This window comes from Phasianus colchicus, chromosome 22, assembly GCF_987193195.1.
Source record: "Phasianus colchicus chromosome 22, bPhaCol1.hap1.1, whole genome shotgun sequence".
NCBI classification, from domain to species: Eukaryota; Metazoa; Chordata; class Aves; order Galliformes; family Phasianidae; genus Phasianus; species Phasianus colchicus.
In genome coordinates this window covers 6,302,217-6,326,977 of record NC_143457.1, presented here as the reverse complement: position 1 = coordinate 6,326,977, position 24,761 = coordinate 6,302,217, and the positions used below count along the sequence as shown (strand labels likewise).

The window sequence follows — 24,761 nt, the reverse complement described above, 5'->3', positions numbered from 1 at the left end:
GCAGAGAGTGGAAACAAATGTGTCCACACGTATCCTTCAGGAGCCCTGATTCCTAAGGGCAGATGGACACCAACGTGTGTGCATTTGTTGGCGTGCTGGTGAGTTACCCCTGCAGGATTTAAAATGCCATTTGGGAGGCTGGCATGAGAAATGCAGCACTCAGATCCTTGCAGCCAGCGCTCAGATTTGCACGGGTTTATCATTTAAATAACGGGGCTGAAAGAACGGTGGGACAGGCATGGAGCCGTGCAAAGGGCACACAGCACCCACCCTTCCAGCAAAGGCCTCAGGAACAAAATCACACCGTAACAGGGAATGGAAATTGCATAGGTAGAAGGGCCGAAGCCTGGAGAATGCAGCTTCTCTGCCCGATGCTCCGAGCAGGAGCAGGCAGCCAGCAGCACAGCCCTCTGAGACGCACCTCGTTCAGTCCTGCAAACTTCCCTGGGACTCAGAGCACAGCGCTAAACCGGGCCGAGCTTTTACTAAACACAGAAGCCCTAATAATCAGAGCTGCAATAACAACACCACTTCCCACTCATCGGGGCCGTTCCCTTCCAGCAGCTCGGGGCGCCCAGCACAGGCAATGGGCAGGAGGGCATTTCCCAGCGCAGGTGGAGCGATGCAGGAGCGGCCGCGGCTCAGAGCGGCGGTCACGGAGCGGTTACATCCGACACGGAGCCGGGGTACGATTACAGCGAGCACAGTTACACTGACTGCTGCTCTGTTGTGAAACCCAAGCTCCTGCGTCGCGTTTTGCATAGAAGCGAGTGGAGATTTGGTGCTCTCAGGTGCGCTCCGCTCGCTCCCGTTCCGCTCCGGGTGCTCCGCTCCGGCAGCGCGCAGCACGGCAACCCCCGGCTCTGCCCTCGGATACGCTCACAGCAGCCTTGCCGCCTGCTTCTTGTTTTTAACCACCTCTTCTGATCAGAAACCCACCTTGCTGCTGCTGATCGCGGTCTCACACTGCAGTTCCAACGCAAAGTCTGAAAATGAGGCAGCCCTGCCTGTCGCTAAACTAAGTTTGTCACACGCAGCTGCATGGCTGCACATCCCTTGCAGGTTCACCACTCGAGTGCCTGCACTTTTACCATATATTGTGAGGTCTTTCTTACGGTGCATCAGTTGTGTCTGCACGGACACTCCGTGCGCCAGGGTTTGGACACAACGCTGTGGGAACGGCCATCCAAAGGGAATGCAGATATTCCCTCTGCACTTTCTTAAATAAATGAAATGTGTGCAGCGGGGGGGGGGGAGGGGAGGAGAGGAGGGGGCAGGTGGGGGTAAAGCGATAAATTATATTTGTACAATTCGGGTAATTTTTTTTTTTTTTTTTTTTTTAAGACTAAACTGATTTTAAATCCTTGCTAATTTTTGTTGAAGCGCTAATTACACATCACCGTAATTAGCGGATCAAACCCCCCCCCCCTCACACACACACACACACACATACACACACTCCTTTCGCTGCCCGGGTTCTCTAATTGCCTAATTGAACAGATCCGGGGCAGGGCGGGCGGCGGAGGTTGCGCGGCGGCGGGTCCGGCCGCACCTGCGCGGGGTTGCGCGGGCGCGGAGGCAGCGCCGGGACGGACCGTTCGGGATGCCCTGCCCGTGGCATTGCGGCTCCCGGAGCCCGTTCCGTGCTCGTGTCTGCCCGGGGATCTGGGGAGAGATGCGGTGAAGGAAGCAGACGCCTCGGAGTTGTAATAATAATAATGCTCGAAAATTAAAAGCCCCCCAAAAGCTCCGTATATTTTTGTCTTCCGTGTGCGCCGCGCTCTCGGCACTGCCCGCTGCAAGCGGAGAAATCCGCTCTGTGAGCAGCGGGATCGGCCCCGCGCTGCCCCGCAGCCATCGGCCGGGAAGGGACGCGGCGCTCCCGCAGCCCACGGAGCCGCTCCGGCTCTGAAACTCGCGCTGCGACTTCAACTTCGTCCCGTTCCCGACGCTAAAAAACAAACGGGGCTGCGGGAACACCGGCCGCCTTTCTCCGGCACGAACATTTATTTTGAACTTCAACCGCAACCACCGCTCACCCGCGTGTGGTCTGCGAGCCCGTTTGTGCTTTGCAAAGCCGGCTCGGAGACGTCGAAATGGAACGAATTGGCGGCGTGCGGGCGGCACCGCGCTCCGATGTTTGCCGCCCGGCCCCGCTCCGCCGTCACCGGGAGCTCCGGGACTGCCCCGCGGATGGAGCCCCGAGCCCGGGGGGGTCACAGAGCGGCCGGCGGTACCGCCATCCATCGCGGGCCGGGGGGCGGCGAGGCTCAGCCCGGCGGTGGCCGCCCCGCGTCGCACCGCACCGCCGCCCCTCGCCCCGACTTTCCGGCCCTGCCGGCGCACCGCAGCGAGCCGAGGCCGTTCCCGGCCCCGATACCTGCGCCTTCCTCCTCGCGAGTCGGCTCCGAATCGCCGGGAGTTCCCCTCTCACCCCCACCCCGGCTCGCACACGCACATTCAGCCCCTTTCCAAGTCAGGTAATAGAGTCGAAGTCCCAGAGGAGCTTCACATCTGCTTAAAATATTGTCCAATGAAATGAAATTCTACAACGTAGCCGTGGGTTTCCTACAGCCGCCGCACGCCGCTCCCCCCCGGTTACATCGCGGTGCGGTGCGGGCACGGAGCGATCGGTACCGACCCGGAGCGACCCGCAGCCCCGCGTCCGTGTTCCAGCAGTTCTGCAAATAAATACTCCTGGGATAGTGAAACCTTAGCTGCGGGCTACTGTTTGGAACCGTGATCCCTCAAAAATCCTCCGCTGAAACCCCATAAACCGTTGGGCCTTGTATTGTATTAAACACCTGATGTTAATCAGAGCTTCCGAGCAGCCCCGTCCCGCAGTGCCCGCCCGAGGCCGGAGCTCCCGGCGCCCAGAAAGAAGGGCCGGGGGGCAGCGGGCACGCATGGAGCCCAGCCGGCTTCGGGAGGAGAGAAAAGAACTTTTTAAACGGCAAAAAAATAAAATAAAATAACGCCAATAATATTCCACTGTATTCAACCTCGCTGGCACAGCGCTCTGAAAATTGCTCCTTAAAACAACACAACTCGAGCCGATAAGCGACAAGGATTTGGCTTTTCTTTTCTTTCTCTTTTCTTTCTTTTTTTTTCCCTCTCTTTTTTTTCTTTCTTTCTTTCTTTTTTTTTTTTTTTTTTTTAAATATGAAAAGTTATTATTTGAGTGTTTGTTCTTCAAACCACTTTATTGTAAAAATAAAAGGAAATCAAAGCCCGGCGGTTCCGCGGCTGCCGCTTCCCGCACGCGTCGCAGCGCGGATCGCGGGGCGGCCCCGAGCGGAGCCGCGCTCTTTGGGGCGCGGAAAGTGCGCGGCTGCGGAACAACGCACGCGGCTGTGGGAGCGGTGGAAGCTCCGCGGGGTTGAGACGCGGCCTCGGGGCTGCGGGACCGGGGAGTTTCGGAGAGCGGAGCTGCGGGCCGCGAGAGAACTCGGGTACGGAGCGAGCGAGAAGGGGGAAAATAAATGAGAAAAGGAAAGGAAGAAACGGCCCCGTAGCGCTACAGAATCTCGGCCGAGGGCTGCGCTGTGATTTCGGCCACGACGAGAGCGGGGTCGGGCCGCTGCTCTGAGCGCTGCGCCGGGGCCCGACCCGCGGCCGTCAGCGCCGAAAGCCCGAACCGAGCGCGGGGTGCGCGGTCGTCCCGCAGCCCCGGGCCCGCACCTGAGCGCGGGATTTGCGCTCCATCGGCTGAACCCGACCCGGCACCGCGAGCTCCCGACGCGCGGAGCGGCGCCGCTATTCCCGCTGCTCCGGGAAGCTCCGGGACCCCCGGACCCCCCAACACGGAGCCGGAGCGGAACAGAAAGTACGGAATAAGGGCAGGAAAGCACGGGAGGGCGGCCCCGGCCCGGGGGGAGGCACTGAGCGGCCGCGCTGGGGTTTTCTGCCCCGTTCCTCCCCGCCGAAACCGCGCTCCGCTGAAAATCCGGCCTGAAACGACTCGAAAGAAAGAAAGGAGGAAAGAGGGGCCGGGAGAAGACGGAGGAAAAAAAGCCGCGCAAGACTTACGAGCTGCAATTCCACCCCCAAGTAAATTTTAAAAAATTAAAAATTAAAGACACTCCCCCGCTCCCCTCCCCCCCCCCCGCGCCGCTTCGCCCCCGGCCCGGCCCGCAGCGCTGCCCGATGCTCCGGCCCTGCGCGGGGCCGCTCCCGCTACGCGTTCTCTCCCTTCGCCCTCCCGGATAATTGTTTCCGAGGCTGGAAGGGCCGCTTTTTATTATTATTATTATTATTTCTCCTTTCCGTTTGTCCGTGCTGTCTCTTCCCCCCCCACCCCCCCCATCACCCCCCCCACCTCCAGCTCTAAGTCTCTTTGCATCGCGCAGGCAGATGCCAAACGCAGACCTCTAGCGCCCACTATTTCAAAAGCCAGGAATATTATTTCACAAGACTTGGAACGACTCAATAAAAAAAAAAAAAAAAAAAAAAAAAAAAAAAAAAAAGTTGCTATCCCCTTTCGTCAACTTCGAGCTAACTTTCGCTTTTCTCCCCCGGCCGCCGGCCCCGCGCAGCTCTCCCTGTGCCCGCGGCTCCCACTCCCCGGGCAGCGCGGAGCAGCGCGGGGCCGCCAGGGCTGCGCGCACCCGGGGCGAAGAGCGCGGCTCCCGCCGCCGCCGCGGGCGCGCAGAGGGGCTGTGGGCGCGCAGCCCCCGGCCCGGCTCCGCGCGGCGCTGCCCGAACCCCGCGGCGGCGGTACGCGGAAGAAGGGAGAGGAAGGACCTACTTTTGGGCAGTTTTCTCGCCCTCGCCTTGGATCTCATCGTGTCGGCTTGCGGATTCCTCTCCTCCTCCTTGAGCCCAGAAGCAGCTACACACTATCTTCATCTCCCAAGCATTGTCAGTTTGGACACCTTCGCACATGCGCACAGAGCATTCAATCTGACACCCTCACCAGGGCCAAAAAAACTTTCCAATGTATTCATCATCATCGGGGTGGTTGGTTTTTTTTTCCCCTGTCCTATCCTCTTCTCCAGACCACTTATCTCTGCCCCCTCCTCTCTCCGCGCACCAGCGCAGCCTTCCCCCGATCTGCCCCTTTAAGACAGACGCGCAGCGCTCCGACCCCTCCGCGCAGCGCCCCTCGGAGCGGACAGTGCCCGCGGACCCGGGTGCCATCCCCGAACGAGGTGATTATCGCTGTTATTCCTGCTATTCTTACTATTACTTAATAGCAATGCCGTCGAGAGTTTGTTCACGGGTGTCTCCTCGGAATTCGTACTCGTTTTAAACGCGCTTTTCTTTTAATCCGAAAGTATATATATATATAATAACGATTATTTACAGCAACTTCTCAACGAGTTTGTTTATTTTCTCCCTTTTTACCCTTTTCCTCCTCTTGCCCCTTTCTGCGCGGGGGGGTCCCTGACTCCTAACCAACACCAACTTACACTCCGTGCTGTACCGGCACGTCTCGCTTTTGTACGGGGATATTTATTTTAACTACCGGCGTCACAGAGCTCAGCGGTAAAGCTCTTCCTACCCCAATTTATTCACTCATTTGGACGCGTTTTGACCGGAAAAAAATAATATATATATATATATATATGTATATATATATAAAATAAAACAAAGCGAATCCCGCGGTGCGGCTGCCCGTGCCCCGGGGCCGTCCGGGCCCAACCGAGCCGCGCTGGGCCGAACCGGGCCGGGCCGCCCGGGGACAGCGGGTGCCGGTGCCGCTTTCTTCTGCGTTCCAGGTGCCGCTGGGAGCGCTCCCGAGGGAACGGCCGCTGCCTCGCCGGGAGAAGCCGAGAGACCCACGGACAGCCGAGAACAGGGGGGTGAGAAACCAAATATATACAGATGTACGATCATAACACCAATAAACCCAAACGGTGCCCGTCGTCCCCGGAAGGGAAGGTGGAGGGAGAGCGGGTAGCTCCTCTTTGAAGAAAGGAGCGAAGTGTAAATAGCCCGGTGATTGATGTGCTGTCTTTGACTGCGGAGAAAGCACTGTTTGAATTCAAGTGGCCAGGTCAGATGGTCACGGAAGAAGGTTGAAAGGTAGGATTTAATGAGATTAATATGGAGAGAGGGAAAGGGAAAGCGCGCGCCTTCGCCAAGCTTCCCCAAAATAAAGGGCTACGGGGACGCGCTGATGGCCGCGCACCGACGGGGGAACCCCGAGCGCAGCCTCCGCGGGTGCGCCCGGAGCCGCAGGTGGGACCGGGGGCCGCGCTGCCCCTCCGCAGTGACCTCCGGCTGCGGCCGGGAGCGGCGCGGGGCCCTGCGGGTATCGGAGCCCGCGTTAGGGGGACGGCGGCGGAACGGGAGCCCGAATGCAACCCCCGCGTCCGGAGGAAGGGAAGGAGCAGCCACGTGTCGCCCGAACGCTGAAGCGGTGCGCGGAGGTTCCTTCCTCGGAACGCGTGGGGAGACCCGGGGTGGTAAACCGAGCCGAGCCGGGAAACGGGATCCTTCGTGGCTGCGAGTCACTGAAATATTTCTCCCCGCGACCTCGGCGGCTGCGTCTCTCCGAGGGGAAGGGAAAAGCGCTTCGAAACGCTGCCCCGTTCATTTCTGCCCTTTCTCGGCGGCCCCGACCCGAAGGAACGCCGCGCTCAGGTGAGCGCTCTGTGCGCCCCCGGGCCGGGAACACGGCGAGCTCCGCGGATCTGCGCGGGGCTCAATATGGCCCCGCCGAGAATTGTGCTGGGGCCGAACACCCGCACCCCCGAGTTCCGATTCTCCACAGCAAATAGTTCAGTTCCTGCGGTAAATGAGCGCGCAGCGGAGCTGCGCGTCACGGGACCCACTCGCGAGTATTTTAAGAGATGAGAAATGTTTTCAGGGCTGTGTGTACGCGGACACCCACTCTCCCTCTCCCCCCCGCCTCCCCCAAAAAAGGCTTTATTTGATGCTTCTGCAAAGGAAGGCACCGAGGAGCGATCGAAAGATCGAAAATCGCCGCGCGTCCCGGCGCCGCGTGGCCGAGCCGAGCCCTCGCGTTTCTGTTCTCCTGTTTCCCTCCTGCTGCTGCCGCGGTGCTGGGGCGGGGGGGGGGGAGCGGGGGTCCCTGCGATGGGGGGTTGAGGAGAGAAGGGTAAAAAGAAAACGAAGAAAAAAAAATTGAAGGGAACGAATTTTTAAGCGAGGTGCGCTGGCAGAGGACGGCAGAGCAGTGCCGGCCCCGAACGGTGCGTCCCCGCCGGCACCAGGCGTGGTGCGGGGCTCGGGGCACAACCGCAGCCGTTCCCATCCCGCAGCGGCACAGTCTACACCTGTTGGAGCGCTTCCACCCAGAATAGGAAACTAATGAGCGGGGAGGGAGGGAGGAAGGGAGAGGGGCCCGGCCCAGGTGGCCTCGGGAGCCCGCAGCCCCCGGTCCCGCTCGGGAGACCCCCGCGGGGCGATGCGCAGAAGGGCGCAGCCCGGACCCTTCTCCTCTCTGTGCCAGGGGTCCGGCCCAGGGCTGGGGGCAACGGAACCCGCATGTTAAGGCTCCATAGAGCCCACCTCTCGCTGCTGTTCGCAGCTCCGTGTCTGCTTCCCGGCCCCGCTGCCACCCGTTGCAGCACCGGGTGCCGCACGCACTGCGGAGGGGTGGCGATGCGCTGCGGGCACCGCGACCCCCATCCTAAGGGCAGCCCCGTCCCCAGCGGCCCTCGGGCTCATGGGGAGGCGGGGGGGGAGCGGGAATCGGGACACGGTCCTTCGTCACTTGTTGTGCCCAAGTTTAAGCACTAAAGAAGATTAAAATGGTTGGGACGGAGCGGCTCGGCGGCACCTCCGCACACGCAGCGGAACCCCTCTCCCGTCCCGAGGATTTGCGCATAAATTCCTCATTGTTTCCGCGCAGCGTCGCGGGGAGATTAGAGCAGGAATTAATATTTTAAACTACGCAAATGCCCGTGGCACAGGACGGGTCAGCGAGCCCCGAGAATGTCACACGCTTCCCCAGAGCTTTTCCCTTCCTAATCTGCCATTAATAAGCGGAGGAAGCACCCACACAACGACCACATTGTAATTAGGGGCTGCCTTAAACGCACGCAATCAAAGAGCGGCTCGCCCTGCCAGTGCCAAGGAATTTCATCACCTTTCGGGCCCGGCTGCGTGCTGCGGGCACAAGGGGGCGGATAAGGACAGCGCTGGGGGCAGCGCACCCCGACCCCGCACCCCGCCTCAGCCGCCCTAAACCCTTCAGGATCTCCTTCCCGAAGCATTTTCCCCGCTGCTTTTTCAAGTGTTTTTGTTATTTTCTTTTACTTATTTTTATTATTCTCAGATGCCTTTCAGAATGACCGAGAAGCACAAGGACAGAAAAACGCGTTTTGTGCATCAGCCGCGTTGCTTTGCGCTCTCACACTCCCTCTATTTATCTGCGCGCAAAAGCCGCGCAGCGCAGCGCTCTCCTGCAGCTCGCTGTCCCACCGACACCACTCCCTGCACCGAAACACGCTCAGCAGACGCTGCCCTTCTTATTTCTAGCACGAAGCCCTGGCTCTCCCAGCCCTGTAAACACGCGGTACAAATCGGCCCTTTCGGATTTTCCCCCCAAACCGTTCCCAGCCCCAGGAATTCCTCCGAATTCGTTACGCTGCTCGAGGCCGCGCTTTGCAGGGCCGGGGAAAGGTAACATCGCCTGTCTGAAAATAACGAGTCACGAAAAGAAAAGCGACGTTCACGTGTGAATATCGAACTTCAACCGTATTGTCATTGCCGCCGTAAAAGAAACGCAGCAGCTTTCTTTATTCCAGGAGAGCGCGGCCATTAAAGAGAACTTCAGGAATCCTAACGATTATTTCTTTCAGACGTCGGAACGCGGCCGCGCAACGCGTGGGGAGGAAGGCGGGCGGGCAGCGGTGCGCGCTGCGCTACAGGCAGCGGTCGGGGCTCCCCGCACTGCTTTCTCACCCCCCGCACACTTCGCCCGAGGTAACACACGGGGTACGTCGGTTTTCCCCTCGGCACGGCCCTTGTCAAGGTGAAGGCGCGGAGCCGCCGCGGTCCTCCTGTAGGGCTGCAGCAGCGCAGCGCTCCGGGGAACCTTTTGGGGTGCGGCCCCAAAAGGCCCCCGCACCCCAAAAGATATTTCCTCAATTAAAGCTTTATGGGCCGGTAGGGTTAGAGGTGGGTGAGCGAACCGAACCCCGGCAGCACTTCAGGCGCTGCCCGCCGGGCGGCCCCCGCCCCACCCGCTGTAACGGCTTCCCCGGACACAGCCAACACCCCCCCTTGTGCCCCCCCATCACTTCGGACTGCAGCGGAACCTTCGCACGCTCTCCCCCCGCTGACGCCGGCTGTATAATTATTAGCTATTAATTGAGTTCAAGACCTTTTATGGCTATGGGAAATGAGGAGTCCGACCACTAATCCCGAGAAGGGTCTGCGCGCAGCCAAGAGCTATGAAAAAGCCATCCAGGGCTGGCTGGGCCCGGCCTGACACAGTGCCCCTGGGGGCTGGGGGGGGGAAAGCATTAACGGGGGGAAAAAAATCATTAGGTGAAAATTATAGAAACTTTAAACCGACGGATTGTATTAACGAGGGCTCTTCGGGGGCTGCCCCAGTGACGTGGGGGGGGGATACCCGGGTGGGGGTCCCCACACCGCTGTCTCTCGCCGGGCACTGCTGCGCTCCGAGGGACGCAGCCTTATCTTGCCGAGCTGCCACCTTCCAATTAAAGCGCCCCAAATTGCCAAAAGGCTGATTTGCATGCAAGGGACTGCGTTCAAAGATGCTAACGCATTGTCTCCCTCTTAGAACTTAACATTTCTCTCTTCAGTCCCCACTTGAAAGAAGTTTTAGAACAGTATTCAAAGACTGTCCAAACGAACAAAACCTTCCCCTTTGCTCGGGAGAGAAATCCGGTGTATTCAACACGAGGGCATATTCTCAGAAGTTTGCACATTTTGTTTTCAGGGCTGTATTGGTGGTGCCTTTTTCCTGCAAGCTTTATTTTTTTTTTTTTCAGAGCGCGACTCAGACGCCTGAAAAAGATTATTAAAATAGAACATCATAGAGATTTTTTCCTTTTTTTTCCTGCACTGTTTAGAATTAGTTTCCTGGAAGAGCTTTTTGTGCATATCCCCCCCAAGTCATAATTAAGAACACTTTTTTTTTTTGCTAGCAAACAGGAAAAGCAAGAAAAAAAAAAAAAAAACAAATCAACCCCATTTTGAAACGCTCCTTTTGCTTTAAGCCCTCCCAAAGCTCTGTGCATCGGAAACGCTTCTCTGCCCCAAATCCACCTGAAAACCGAGCAGGTATCGTTCAGCGGCAGCGGAACGAACCGACAGCCGGCAAAGCCCGCAGTGCTCCGCGAGCGCTGAGTTTCCAAAAGCTTCCTAAAAAACCTGCACACCCCGCACGTTGGGGCAGACGCCCCAACGAACCGAGGATGCAGAACTCCTTTTGGAAGCGCGATAAACTGCAAAGAGCCGCTGGCAGCCCGTTTAATGAGCAGCTCCTCTTTACAAAGATGCGTAAAGGGCGCAAACAGGGAGACCCGACGGGACGCGAACATATTTTATTCATTTAATACAAAGCAGCTTAAGAAAAAATAATAAAGCAGTTGGGAGCATAACTCGGGCTGAGGAATGACACCAGCAGGGTGCGGTGTGACCCCCCGGGGAGCAGCGGATGGCACAGGGACACACGGGGACCCACCGAACTCCCGCCCCTCTCCCCACGGCGCACCGCAGTCCCCCGGTTTTTCCACCTCCGGAGCTTCCCCTCTGCCTTAAGGCACTGGGATCGCTCCCGTGGAATAATGCACACAGCACAAAGAGCGCCTGTCCTCGGGTTGGTAGATCATAAGCAGGGATGGGAAAGTATTTCACAGCGCCTGGCGAGTTCCCGGTGCTGCCTCCATACGCCTCAGCCCAAGGGAAAGCCATCAGGACCGGGAGTTCATTTAGATTTACAAATTAATGAAGACTTACTGCAGAAAGTAACTCTAAGAACATGTGTTAAAACGCAACAGAAAGAATTTCATCGATTTCCATGCGAGATGGATGGTGTCCAGGAAGAATGAGTCACCCCGGTTCCTCGAGCGGAGCGCACGGAGCAGGGCTGCTCCACGCATGGGCTGGGACCGCTGCGGCGTTGCTCCGGGTGGGCAGCGCCTCGGGAACCGAGCAGCTCTTCTCATCACCTGAAAGCAGCGGTTTGGCAAACCCATTTCTGCCCCGGTATCGCTTCGGCTACACGGAACCGCTCAGCCCAGCAGAGGCGCACAGACAGGACCGAGCAGCCCGGCGGTTAAGGCACAAGGGAAGGGAGGATCGAGCCTCTTCTGCGCAGCACAGCAATGCCCCATTCGAGGCTGTTAGTCCTCCGCTACTTTTTTCCCCCCCTACCCACATATTTGCCGTTCAACTTTACAAGGGTTTGGTTTCATCACCACAGGGGAGATAGAAACTCTTGAAGCCCTTGAAGCATTCCCTTACCAGCTCTGTTCTGACACTACAGAGGTGATCCACTGCACCCAGTTTTAACTGATGGAGAAATCTCTCTCCAACCACACGGGGACATTCACTGCAGCACTTATTTTACAGGTGGAAGAATAAACTATCACATCTCAAGGGAGTGGGACAAGCTGAAATCTCAACACACTGATGGGAGTGATGGAGCAACAAATGCTGCAGCACTGTCAGTTTTTGCCTCAGCAGCTCTGCGTGGAGCTGGGTTTGTGGATGCCATGATCCATTTGTGCTTCTATCAGCCTATAGTCAAAACCATGGGAGTTTCAGCCTTGCTGTTTGGTTTTCACTCTGCAAATTGTCCACACAAGCACTTGTGGCAGCACAGGGAGCTCAGCAGCTCTGTGATACACTAATTGATGGATAGCTGGAAGAGTCAAGCTTCATTTCAAAAAGCAGTTAGAAAATGAAATGCAAATATATACAAAATATTTAATGGTTTCTGTGAATATAAATGTCCCTCTACCTTATGACTGCTATTTTCCAGCCAGCTTTCCAACCAGAGCAGTCTCTGTGCTTCTGTATCTACAATTGTACCATTTATAAGGCAGTGGCCCACCTTGCCCATGCGCTTGTTCCTACAGTGACTCATATTCCACTGGGTTTATTCCTGTGAAGACTTTGTGTTGAAACAGAGGAAAGAGCAGAACACCACATTTAGGAAAACACACTTGTTATTCAGAAACAGAAAGCTCTGCTTTACATCCTGTACAGGAGATTCCCTTTTACAATGGGCATAGCATTCAAAATAAAAATTAATTTGATACCTGGGCCAAATGAAAGCCTTGTGTTTGTGAATGGCAGTGTTTACTCGATATCTGAAAAATAGTCTTTCTAGAGGAATACTCAGAAGAAACAAACTCATAAATTATCCAGCTAAGGCATGGCAGGGTAACTTCACTTTCATGCTATCGATCCAAATCCCCTCCAATCAAACTGCCCTGAGAAAGGTTACCACTGCTTGCTGGCAGCACTGCCTGAACTCAAGGAGAAATTAAGTACCCATCACTGCAGTGCAAGGTCCTGAGCAGCACACAAAGCCACACACATTGCCAGGTTCTGCAGAGCCATTCCTTCCCTGCCCTCCCAGATCAAGAGCAGCACACAGCCCCTGCCTGGTAGATCTCATCACCACAGCTGTGCCAATTGAGAAGCACTGGGGGGGGGGGGGCATGGCAGCCCCTCCTCTTGCAGACATGGGGATTTCAGCTTTAACACATTCAGGCACTACAAACCACCTGTGGTGGCAGTCCTGCAGGTAAAACTGTATCCAAATGACAAGACCTTCAGAAATCAATTATCTCCAGTACTGCCTGCATACACTAAGGTCAGTATTTAGCTGCCCTCTTAATATCAAAAGGAAGAAAAAATGGACAAGGAACTTCCCAACCAATAATGGCAATTAACGAGTTGTAGCTGGGGAAATCAAAGGCACTGGTCTTAAGTTCCAGCCCTCCCTCATCATTTCCATACACCACAAAAAGCAAAATAAGGTCTGAAACACCAAAAAATGAGCAAAGTACTGTCAGCCCAGAGCACACATTCACAAGCAGTTGACCAGAGAAATGCCTCCTTACGTGCACCATCACTTGTACCTGGCACCTGCTGTGCCACACACTGCACATGGAGCAGGACCCCACTTCTGACAGGGGTGTGATGCCCCAGGTAAGTGCTGCAAAGCCAAAGATGCACACAGCATCCCAGCCATTCTCCTCTCCCCAGCATTAAGGCCCATTGCCTGAGCCCATCCCAGGAGCCCCACACACTGCCTTCCAGCAGAGCTGCCCCCAGCAGGAGGAGGAAAAGCCACAAGAAGCATTTCTGATCCTAAAACAGCACAGCAAGCTGCAGGCCTGCACACACCCAGCAGAGCAGGAACATCTCAGTGGGCATTTCCAGAAGCATTTCATTCTCATGGCACCCCCAGGCAAAGAGGCCCTGCAGAGAAGCACTGCTCCACATGGCTGTCAGACTGAGACAAGCTTCCATCTCTCAGCTACACAACAGCACCAGAAATGCTGTTTCCTCCATACACCCCAAACCTGCCTCTGGTTTTCACTGCTGACTATTCAGTGCCCTGGAACAGCTGTGTCACAAGCTGCTGGGCTACCACTCAGCTGCAGTTCGGTTCCTTCAGTATAAATGAGATGAGGAAATAGTTTCATTTCTCTAAAGTATAAAGTTAAATAGAGTGAACTGAAGTTTCTTTAAAAATAATGGAGTGAGATCACCCGTACAGTGATTTAAACGCCTCAAATAAGAGCAGTGCTTGGGTTTAGTGAGTACAACCTGGGGAATGGGAGCCCCAGCTCCAGCCTTCGGGGGATGCTCGGGGGGGGGGAAACATATTTTCTATGCAATTATTACCAACAGCTTTTTAGCTCTGCTCAGAATGAGAATCAATTACAGATCACAAAGCAACTTGATGCTTCCAAGGGAATCTGAGTCTTGTTTTGTTATAATGCTCAGCCAAAGCATTGGGACAGAGAAGGACTCATCCCCAGGCACTCCAGCTACCAAAGCCAGCTGCTGGGGCAGCACGAGGACACAGCACTGTAAAACATGGGACACACTGAGAAAGCTTCAGGCATGTGGAGATCCCAAATCTACAGTACAGTCAGAGTAACAGAAACCCAGAACACATCATTCAATAGTAGAAGCAGCAGTGTAGTCGATGAGTAAAATCAGTGCTTTTGTCACTGAGATTGCTGCATTTTATATCTAAAAAATTAGCATAAAAGAATTTTATTCTGGAAGGATGAGGAGAACATTAAACCGCTTTTTTTTATGGGAGAAACAGAGATACAGAGCTAGCTTGAAAACTGAAAATCTCTCATGCCCTGATCTATAAATAAAACTAGTTGGGATTTTCTTTTGTACTAAATTTAAAGGAAAGCCTTTTCCATAGAGAGTTTTCTTTAAAACAAACTATGCCCCAGAAGGAATGTAATGACGGTGTTTCCAACAAGCAGCATGAATGAATTAAACAATAAACGCAGTAAGAAAGCAGCTGTATTTTCTGTAATAGAAGCAGATGGATTTGTAGCTCAGGCATGGCTGTGCTCTCAGAAAGGAGAGGACAACCCCTGACACTTCATCCAGGGCCTTGGTTTCAGTGCAGTTCACCCTCTGGCATCACAAAGACCTTTGAGGTCAGCTCAGTGACCAACAAATTCCATGTTTTATTGCACACTGCACCAAGGCGCTCAGCTCTCTCCTGCACATTATTTACAGTCCTTGCAGGGGAAAAGGAGAGAAGAGGAATCAGCTCTGCCTGACAGTCAGGCCAGGTCCAGCATCAGCACACAGCAGCCAGAGCCCAAATCCCATCCTTGTTCACTCTCTCCCCTTTGGAGAGGAACCTCGAGGTCTTCTGCAGTGCCTCAGCTCAGAAATCCCCCACATCTCTCTGCTCCTTACACCTCCCAGTATCCCAGCAGCAGCCACACCTGCTGGAACTCCAAAGTAACGATGCTAAGAAGCCTACAGCAATTTTGAATATCCCACAATCACAGCAAGCTCAGGAGCACCGCAGAGACCTGCTGCACTTTTACACAACAGCAGCTTTTGCTAATTAGCCCAGCAACAGATACTGATTATACTCATTTCATGTTCCAAATAGATACCATCACCTTTAACTCCTGAGCAAAGCACAAATTCAGGAATACCAAACACACACCATGTTCCACTCCAGAACCAACAGTACTTAAATTAGAGCAGGTGACCCTGCAGTAAACCAGGTTTCCTAGAGAACAGTATCTTAACAGTTCAACTTTGCCTTTAATTTGCCTTTAGCCTCAGAACTCCCTACCACCAGGATTTTTAGACAAGAAATAGCTTTTCTCCTACTTACATTTGCTGTTTTCTTCTCCCACTGCAGCAAAGAGACACCTCCTGATGCCCAGAAATTGGGTACCCATAACAGCAGCCATCAGACCTGTAAGAAACACTGCACCATTAGACTGAAGGAGACAACTTATTTTCTTATAGTTGCTCCCCCCCAAGCCCAACTACAGCTTAACAACTATAAGCAGCAAGACAGGAACTCCTGAAACCCATAGGGAAACAGTTGGGATTCAGTTTTTCTTCCCAATACAAAAGCAATATCACAGAGGTTCCTGCTAGAGCCACAGGTTGCCCAGCACCTTGCTGACATGCACCAACTATAGGCATATTTCAGTGAGCCACAACATGAAACAGATTCACAACACGAAAACACAAAACAGGACATATTTTGTTTGCGTGGCTTTGATTCTTATCAACAGTAAACCAGTCCTCAGACCACTGCTTCTAAGGAGACAAAGAGCATACACACCTCAGAGCAGGCACCAAGTCCCCTTGCTGATGGCTGAACACTGCCAGCAACCTCCTCCCACAGCAGCCTAAACCCTCTGGAAAGTTCTCCAGCCCCACTTATATATAATTAGTCAGTTTGCCACAGGTGCCTTGATTAAGGTGAATGGAGCCAGCTGGACTTCATTCAGCTCATCAGGCCTTGCTCCCCTTGCAGCTGGCCACGGGCAGCCCTGTACCTGCAGTGTGGTCTGGCTGCTCCCCTGGTGCCAGGGCAGCAATGAGCATGAATTTCCTTATGGATCCATCCATATTGCGAAGGATGAGATGAAACCATTGCAATAAAAATGTTTTCTAAGCATTCTGATAAACTGGATGGCTTCTTCTTGAATGTTAGAAAGGAAAATGGATTTAGTGCATTACAAATGGAGGCACCACCCCATGCTGAAGCAGCTCAGCTGCCTGGGCAGAAAAGAACCAGCAACTAATGAGCTGTGGGCAGGGGGTCAGCAGTTCACAGCACCACCTGGAGCTCCTTTGTGCCACTCAGGCACTCCCCAGCTGCCCCTCGTGTGCTGGGAGCTGCCCAGAAGAGCCCCCTGTGGCAGTGCTGGTGAATGTGGCTGCTGTGGGGCAGAGCTCATCTCCTCCATCAGCATTGCTGGGCATCCCCAAGGCTCTCCTTTCACCTCTCCTGACGTTTCTTTGCAGTAACTGTATGTTTCGTAAGCACAAGGCATCAGCTTCCTCCTACACACCGTGCAAATGCACAGAGAGCAGCTCAGTGTCATTTCACCTGCTGATATTTCTGTTTCCAGAAGAGAGCAAAAGTGTTGTTAAAGGATAAAAACCAACGTGCGCACGCAAGCCTTTCCCAGCAAGTTCTGATGTATGGGATGTGACACACCGGTGCAAAAAGTTTTGGCAAAAGCAGGGATTTTAAATTGCTCTGCTCTTTTTTTTGCTGTGGTGGGAGTTTTAATGCAGCGTGCTTTGCCTGGAAGTGACACAACAGAGCAGACAAATGCTTTATGGGGAAGAACAAAACAATTCTGCAGCCCAAGATGCACTGAGCACAGCACACTGCTCACCTATTGCTCAGGGTATGGCTTGTGGGGCAGCCATGGCACATGGATGCTGTGTGCTTAGGGCCCCTAAGCAACATAGGGTCCTTTGGTGCTGCTCTGCAGGCTGGGCCAGGAAGAGTGTTCTCCTTCCTCTCCTTCCCCTCTCTCTTCCTAATGAAATCTTTCCATATTATTAATGGCTAGGGTGGATCTATAGAGTGTGTTCCTTCCAGGATTTTCTTGTTTGCTGTAGTCTTCAAATTTTCCAGTTCATTTCCTATTTTCCTGCTCTAAAACCCCTGCCAAAAAAATCCCCGAAGCACGCTTTGGTACTTGAACAGAAAAGAAGAAGAAACATTTGAGAACTGACATTTGATCCAGACCCTTGTAAATCAGTAGCAATTTTCCCCTAAAATCGGAGTCATTTCCATCAGCAGATGATGGCTCCTCAAGGTGAGTTTTTATCTAATTAACCACGTGGATGCATTTTGATCACTAAAATAGGCAATGCTGTATCCAATAATTGACGTGAATTTAATTGTCCTGGGGCGTTCAGCCAAAATGTAAAGCCTGGACTTAGGAGAGAGTATTTAATCAGGTTCCTTTAGGAATTAATTGATTAGGAATGAAATTAATGAAATGGATTGATGCCTAGATGTCCCCAGTGACACCAGCTCCCATGGCCAAAGAAGAAACAGGTACCCAAGGAAATGTTCCTCATTCATGGGCTGGGATATTAGAAACAAAGCAGCTATGTAATCCCCCATGGAAAGAATTATTTCGGTTTCATGTAATCCCTCAGCAGAAGAATTGGAAACATTACAGACTGTGCTGATATTAGAGCTGGATGCACTGTGGTGCCAGTTGGAACAGGTTGGGAGCTGGGGAATTCCTTGGGACACTCGAGGAGAGAAAAATTCTGGAGTAATTTCATGGATTACTGTTGTTTTTAATCCCTTCCGTGGCTTCTGAAAGAAAATCTCTGCATATGCAGCTCAGACATGGAGACTTCTCTGTAAACATCAACTGGAAACAACAGCGGTTGGACAGGACTCAGATGGTGGGACTGCTATCCAATGAGTCAGGCTGCTCGTTTCCAGGCAGTTCGGGGCCATTTGTGCCTCGGGGAGGGACCCTCCATCCTCTGCCTAAGAAGGAATGGCAGGTGATGCTCAGGAGCCTGCTGACACCCCTCACTGCTCTGCAGGATGTCCCACCTGTGTGTGCTGACACACAGGCACAGCCCATGGAGCAGCAGCTCAGCCCAGAGCAGGAGAGCTGAGCACCCTGTGCTTCAGAACCGTGGAGATGTGGCTCTGAGGGACGTTGGGCAGTTGGCACAGGGTCAGACTTGGGGCTCTCGGAGATCTTTTGCAACCTTAATGATTCTATGATTCTAAGGAAGACGACCAACTAGCCAGAAAATGTCCTCTTCAATAACTGGAAGTGATAAAAGCCCAGCAGCTTGGGGGCAGGTGGAGTCTCTTTCTCCCCACCGTTTCTCTTCTTAACCTATGTTTAAAATTACTGAATGGGATGAACCCAGATCTTGGTGATTTGCCCTCGGAAAGCCAGAGCAGCTCTGGAAACACAGCCTCCGTGCAGCAGCTGGAGCTGAGCTGGTTCCTATGGCAGGCTGGGAGCCTTCCTTCCCCTCAAAAAGGAATAATGATCTCACAGCTGTAAGAAAAATCAGCTCTGACGTAAATCTACGGAATACAGTGTGTTTAAAACAGCACAGCTGGAATCAGCATCTGGCCTATTGTCTGGGGCACCTTGAGAGCCCCCGACTCCTCCCTCTGGGGGCACGTGCTTCTAGGAAACCTATATTGCTTTGGCTGAAAGACAGCACTTCAGAGAAAGTCATCAGACCACCAGCACCGGTTTAATAGTTCTGCTGTGTTGTTCTGAGAATTACTGTTTTGTGTAGGAATTCGGGAATGACCCATAGAAACAACTTTGGCAGCGCGTGTGTTTCCCTTTGGATTTGTCGGGGTAGTGAAGGATCTGAGGAGTGGAGCTTTTCCAAATCTCCTCAGCTCATCTGCATGACGGGGCTGAGTGGCTCAGCAGCAGCTCCTTGGTTTGGCTGAGGCCGTGACACCAGCAGGGCCATCGATCCGAGATGTCCTGAGAGCCGTGGTGAGTGATGGTTGTTAAATTCCCCTCCCTGCTCTTTGGGGGGAGAGATTCACTGCAAAAACAAGCAGTAAATCCTGCTGGGCTGCAAGCAGACTGATTAAGACAGATGCTCTGAACTTTGGGATAGCGAGGATGTGGTTCCATGCTGTGGGCAGGCTCTTGGAAGAGCCTCCCTTCTCAGACACGGGAGTGGGGTGGAAAGCAGCACCACAAACCCTGAGAGCACTGCGTGCCTGGGGCTGCATGCCCTCACTGCTCTCCCATTTGTCCCACTGAGCATCAAACTGCAGATGCAGAACCCATCGCCTTGGTGGGAACAGACATTCCAGACCCAGGCAACACGCACAGACTGACCCACGTGCTTTTCCAGTTAAAATATTTGGCCTGAGAATGTGGGAGGTAAAGAAGTTACGTTTTGAGGTCTTTATGAAACGTAGCTCACATCCTCTGATTTATGCTCCTTGGGACTCGTTCTGTGTAAAACATTTAGCTCGCTCTACTTCAGATAAAAGAAACATCTGAAGCATTGGCTGTTTTGGAGTTTCTCATTCTTTTCTTTCATATATCTTCATAAAATCTCAGCACCAGACACAGTATTCTAAGTTCAGAGCCTCTCCCTTGTTTCTGCACTCCCTTTTCTCCAGCACTGTGATGCTCTCCCTGCTGCTGGCACCACTGCAGCCCTGGTTCCACTTTGCCACTAAGTGAGGACATGGGACAAAGCCCCAGAAAGCAGACCATGGAGTGGCAGCTTCCCCTGGCTGGAGGTGCATTTTAACAGACCCAGTCCTGAGCAGATGTGACAGATGCTTTTGTCCATCTTATCATAGGATCACAGAACCATTAAGGTTGAAAAAGACCTCTGAGATCCCCAAGTCCAACCCCACGATGCCCACTGACCACGTCCCTCAGTGCCACATCTCCACTGATCCTGAACACCTTCCAGGGATGGGGACTCCACCACCCCATGGGCAGCTGTGCCAAAGCATCACTGCCCTTTCTGAGAAGGAACTGCTCCTACAATCCAATCTGAATCTCAGGGGAGGGCATCCCCTGCCCCATCCTTCTGCTTCTAACACCATTTGGGACTATCTGTTGGTGCACAGGGACCTCCACCACGTGGCTGCATGCTGGGTGCCCTGAGCAGCCTCAGCTCCAACTGGCTGCTCCTGTAGTCATAGAGACACAGCCCTCAGAGAAATCAGAGTCAATTTAGGCACCTAATGCTGGGATGCCTGAGAGTGAATTGGTTTTGAATTAATCGAGTAAAACAAGGCAGTGAAAACCCATGGAACATGTTGGTCTGGAAACTGCTGCAGCCCTGGGGATGGAGCGACAATGCATACTTTACCCCTTGAATTTTTTATTAAGGGCTGTTTTTTTTATTATTATTATTTTTTTATTATTGAATATGAATATTTTACACGTCCAAGTTCAGAACAATGCTTTTTTTGGCTGCCTCTGCACTTTTCATGGTTGTGTACCCTTGCATTGCATAACTGAGAGAGATCCATTTACACACAGGGGAAAGGGGACTAATGAATCTCAGCAACGCTCACTTTACTGTCTGTGAAAAAAAGTGCTCTGAAGTATTCCAAATTAAAAAAAAAAAAAAAAAAAGATAAAAAAAAAGTCCACATATAAAATAGTTGCAAAGAATGGCTTAATAAAATCGGCGTGTGCATGTGTGCACATGTGGGTGCACGTGTGTGTGCAATGCCTGCAGAGCTGAGCATCACCACGGGGACACAACAAGGCTCCTGGCCCTGCATGGCTCTGCTCTATTGGTGCTGTGCTCAGAACCACCTGTCCACCCATCACCATCCTTGTGCTGTGCTCACATAGCCCAGCACGGACCAGGGCAGGGGATGGGAGATTGAGTAATACAGATAATAACTATTTGTCTAGTGGGTATTTGAACCCGGCCTTATTATTGTGCAGATGACAACAGGGAGGAGAGGGGGAAAGCAAGAGCTCTTGTGCATTTCTCAAGAGCTCATGGGCAGGGTGACAAGAACTGCATTGTTTTGGGTAATCAGCGCGCATTGTCCCAGGCTGACACTGCTGCATACCAATAAAACCTTTAGATTCACAGGGAATAGGGAAAGTGCAAAATGATGAATTGTTTGACATTTAGAAGAAAATAAAGGGCTGTTGCTGAACTGAAACTTAAATGAGACTTGGGGAGGGAGGGAGGGAGGGAAGGAGGGCAAAATTACTGGGAGCAGGTTGAGATGCTTACGTGAGCTTAGTGCAAACTTGCCCAATGATTTTGTGTGTCTGATCTTCAGCAGACTGCAGCTACTTTCCGAGGCCAGGCAGATCCCAGGCACTCACACGTACTGTGTGCCCAGAGGACGGGTGGGGGCAGATCAGAGGGATCGCTTTTTGTGCCATGAGGGCGAAGGGAATGCGGTCCCCAATCACTGACACATCTTCAATGTGAAAATGCAGTCTAACTGGAGTAATGAATTCCCAGTGCCCTGCGCGGTGATGGAAGCACAAGGTGACCAAGGACTGGAGGGGCTGATAAAGTCTCCTGGAACACATGCCAACGTCTGCTATCTCATTGCGTGCCCTTGACAAAGTCACGTCTCCGTGGTAAATGGAAGCAGCCAGGCCAAGCCAATACTGTGGGTGCTACATACCTGTAATAACGGTTTGTTGAATGATTTTCGGCTGCCAGGAGCTGAGCCAGGTCCCTCGATGTCAAACCGCTTTGGTAGCAGTGAATCCATTCCGGATGGCACTGGGCAGCACTGTGCTCTGCAAGGTGACACTGCTACAGGCACGCGCAGCTCTGCTAGGTGTCACTCTCCAAACACGTTTTGTGTCTGCATCACTTGTGCAGCTCTCGCCTGTGCTGCTTCGCTTCCCTCCTTCCTGACAACCACCTTGACTTGCACACTCTCTGGGGTTCCCTCTGCTCTCCAGCACTCTGCTGTTTGCATTCGTATTTGCATTAGATTATTGGAGCAGGAGTCTAAACACTTAAGTTACTGCAAATCCCTCCTCATATGGAAGTCAGTGAGCTGTAAAATATTTAAACTGCCTACAGTTGTACCTCGTTTGTTTACACATATCCAGTGGGCTGCTAAAAGGTAACATACTGTAATAGAAGAAAGATCCAAGATTGCTGATTCAGATTTCATAACAGTTCTGAAAGCGCCCTGCATACTTGCATTAACTTGATGCAGCAATGTGTAGCTCCACTTTCTGAAGCTGCAGGACCTGAGCGAAGCAGCAAAGAGATGTGTTTCACCCCAGGCCCATCGCTTTGTGCTCCAAAGTCACCCACAGCTCACTCTCCCCTCCTTGCCCACGTTCTCTGCTTTTCCATTCCCCCTCCTCTCCTGCTCACCCTGCCGGGGAAGCACTGCAGGGTTGGGAGCAGCTGAGTATGGGTTAGATGTGGCCCCATTCACAGCACTTGTTAAGTCTTGTAGATCAGGAAAACAGCACCGGGATTCTTCAAAGCACAGGGAGGAGCAGAGGGATGGCTGATCAGTCCCAGGGCAGCAGAGGGCATCAATGAGTTTGAAGATTCACCTCCAGCGCGGAATGAAAGCAGGCACAGGGCTGAATAATTCGCAAGGCAGATTTCTTCTCTTTTCCTCCTCGCACTTGTTGGTCTTGAGTGAACCCAGCAAGTTCTCAGATATATTTTGGGGGTTTCTGAAACAATTTCTGAACGACACATAAATCACAGCGCTAATTAGTTTCACAAACGATGAGAAGATTTCTATTGCCTGATTCAATGCAGTGCATGTATTTGCAGATGTAGATAAAGACGATCTCTGTAAATACACCATTTCCTTATGCTAGAATATTAGCTAAATCCCACAGGTGGGCAATGTTTTACATGATGTGACACAGCAAATCACGCGGTGAGGCCACAGATGATGCAGAGGTGCTCTGGGTCTACAGCAGCCAGACCCACTTGTTTCCATTCTGTGGGCAAGACCAAATATAGAGGCTCAGTCCTCTCTGAGCTTCTCCAGAACTGCTAGAAGCGATGGTGAAGGGTCAGCAAGCCCCATGGGCCCTCTATTTCTCCATCAGAGGTCTCCTTCCACTCTTTGGAGGTTTACGGTGCATGGCAGGGAGCCAGCCCCCCAGGCATGGGCTGGAGGTGCCTCGTTCTCAAGTGTTTAAAAGTCTGACAAACTGTTTGCAGTTCTAGCAGGGATCAACACGCTCCTAGAATTAAAACCAACATCTTGGAGAGCAAAAATGCTCTGAACAAGGATTCTTTCTTCAGCCCAATGCACAAGGGATCTTTCTTTACTAAGCTATAAAATCACTTACTACAAATCAATTATTTTTTGTACTGATTTATTAACTGCTCTCCAGCTGTTCAGATTGGCACTTAAGACAATTCCTGGACGGTCATACTTCTCAATAGAATTTCCTCTGGAGTACTGTTGGTCCAACTTCACTGTAGTCTTCCCTGCTCACCCACATGTTGCGAAGCGATGTCAGGTTGGCGAGCAACGAGGCGCCGATCCACACGGAGTGCATCCGATTTTTTGGCGAGATGATCTTGATGGGGGTCATGCTGGGGACTTTTGCCTGGAGCTCCTTCAGGAGCCTCTCCTTGAAACCTCGGAAAAGAGTGGAGCCGCCCACGAGCACCACGTTCCTCAGGACGTCCGCACGGATGTGCGCATTGCACCTGGCAGCGCTCTGCAGGATCATCCCCACCACCCCTGCTCCTTGCATTTGCACCTCTGCAGGTGCAAAAAGCGCCTCAGGAGCTCGGAACAGCTGATCTCCCACCTTGACAGTCCTTCCATCAGGGAGCACGTACTCACACATCAGATTTTCAGGCTTTTGCTGCATTTTTTTAATAGGATCTAAAGCGACGTAGCACAGCTTCTCCTTCATATCCCTGACTATCTCCTTCTCCGTTGCGCTCACGAAAGAGTGCCCCGTCTCCAGGAGGAGCCTGGCCAGGTACTTGGTGACCCCTCTGCCTGCAAAATCCAGCCTGGTAACGGCCTGCAGCAGGCAGCTGCCTCCATGGATGGGGACGGTGGCGGTGACGCCGTCTCCGCTGTCCAGCACCATGCCGGTGGTGCGGGCGCAGGCATGGAGGGCCGCCAGCCCCTGCAGGGCCACGTAGAGCGCGGGCACCTGGAAACTCTCAAACATCAGCTCAGCCATCTTCTCTCGGTGGGATGGGGGGTTGAGGGGGGTCTCGGTCAGCAGCACCGGCCCCTCGCTGGGTTTCACTCCGAGCTCGTGTTCGTACAGGTATCTCCAGATCTTCTCCATGTTGTCCCAGGATGTCACCATTCCGTTTTCCATTGGGTAAGTCAAAGACAAAATGCCTCTTTTGGACTGGGCCTCCTCCCCAACGTACCAGTCCCTGTGTTTCATCCCAATCATGACAAACGTGAATTTGGGGTACCCCACAATGGTAGGAATAACCGAACGGGGTGCCTGCTCCCCTGACAGCCCGGCCTTGCACTGCCCAGAGCCATTGTCAAAAACTACCACTGGGGTCCCGGCTGCCGCCGTGCCTGACATTGTGCACAGGATGGGCAGCACTGCAGCACCCAGAAGCACCCGAGCATTCTGTCCCTGCATCACAAGAGGGCACAGCCCCACCGAGCTCACAAAGCCCACAGTGGCATCTGCAATGGGTGCTTGGGAGGGAAGCTGGGTGTTCACACTTCCCTGATAAATTGCGGCAGAGAATCAATGAATTTTTTCAGGCCCTCAGGCACAGAGGAGGGTCGGCTACAGTAATTGCATTTGCATTGATTTATATTTGGATTCTGTTTGGGGGTTTGCTGGGCTTCGAAAGAA

The 24,761-nt window shown here is 53.0% G+C and overlaps 2 protein-coding genes and 1 pseudogene across 7 annotated transcripts in view; 1 reads left to right on the top strand and 2 right to left on the bottom strand.

Moving 5' to 3' along the window:
* PRDM16 (PR/SET domain 16) overlaps window positions 1–24,761 on the bottom strand; it is a 324,486-nt gene that overhangs the window by 194,337 nt on the left and 105,388 nt on the right. For 4 of the 6 annotated variants that reach the window (XM_090123147.1, XM_031613660.2, XM_031613664.2 and 1 more), the window contains exon 5: window positions 15,299–15,382. In XM_090123147.1, coding sequence (XP_089979273.1) covers window positions 15,299–15,377 — 79 coding nt within the window. In that variant the 5' untranslated portion in view covers window positions 15,378–15,382. Of the gene's footprint in view, window positions 1–4,747; window positions 4,917–15,298; window positions 15,383–15,760; window positions 15,856–24,761 lie in introns of those variants that run through there. The other 2 variants (XM_031613661.2, XM_090123148.1) reach the window with 2 other exon arrangements.
* Window positions 4,994–13,784, top strand: LOC149915273 (uncharacterized). Its single transcript, XM_090123177.1, has 4 exons — window positions 4,994–5,150; window positions 5,721–6,588; window positions 8,249–8,910; window positions 10,092–13,784. Exons 2-3 carry the CDS (start codon window positions 6,038–6,040, stop codon window positions 8,262–8,264), a joined length of 567 nt encoding a protein of 188 aa, XP_089979303.1. The 5' UTR covers window positions 4,994–5,150; window positions 5,721–6,037; the 3' UTR covers window positions 8,265–8,910; window positions 10,092–13,784.
* On the bottom strand, window positions 23,251–24,544 carry LOC116242719 (actin-1 pseudogene; annotated as a pseudogene).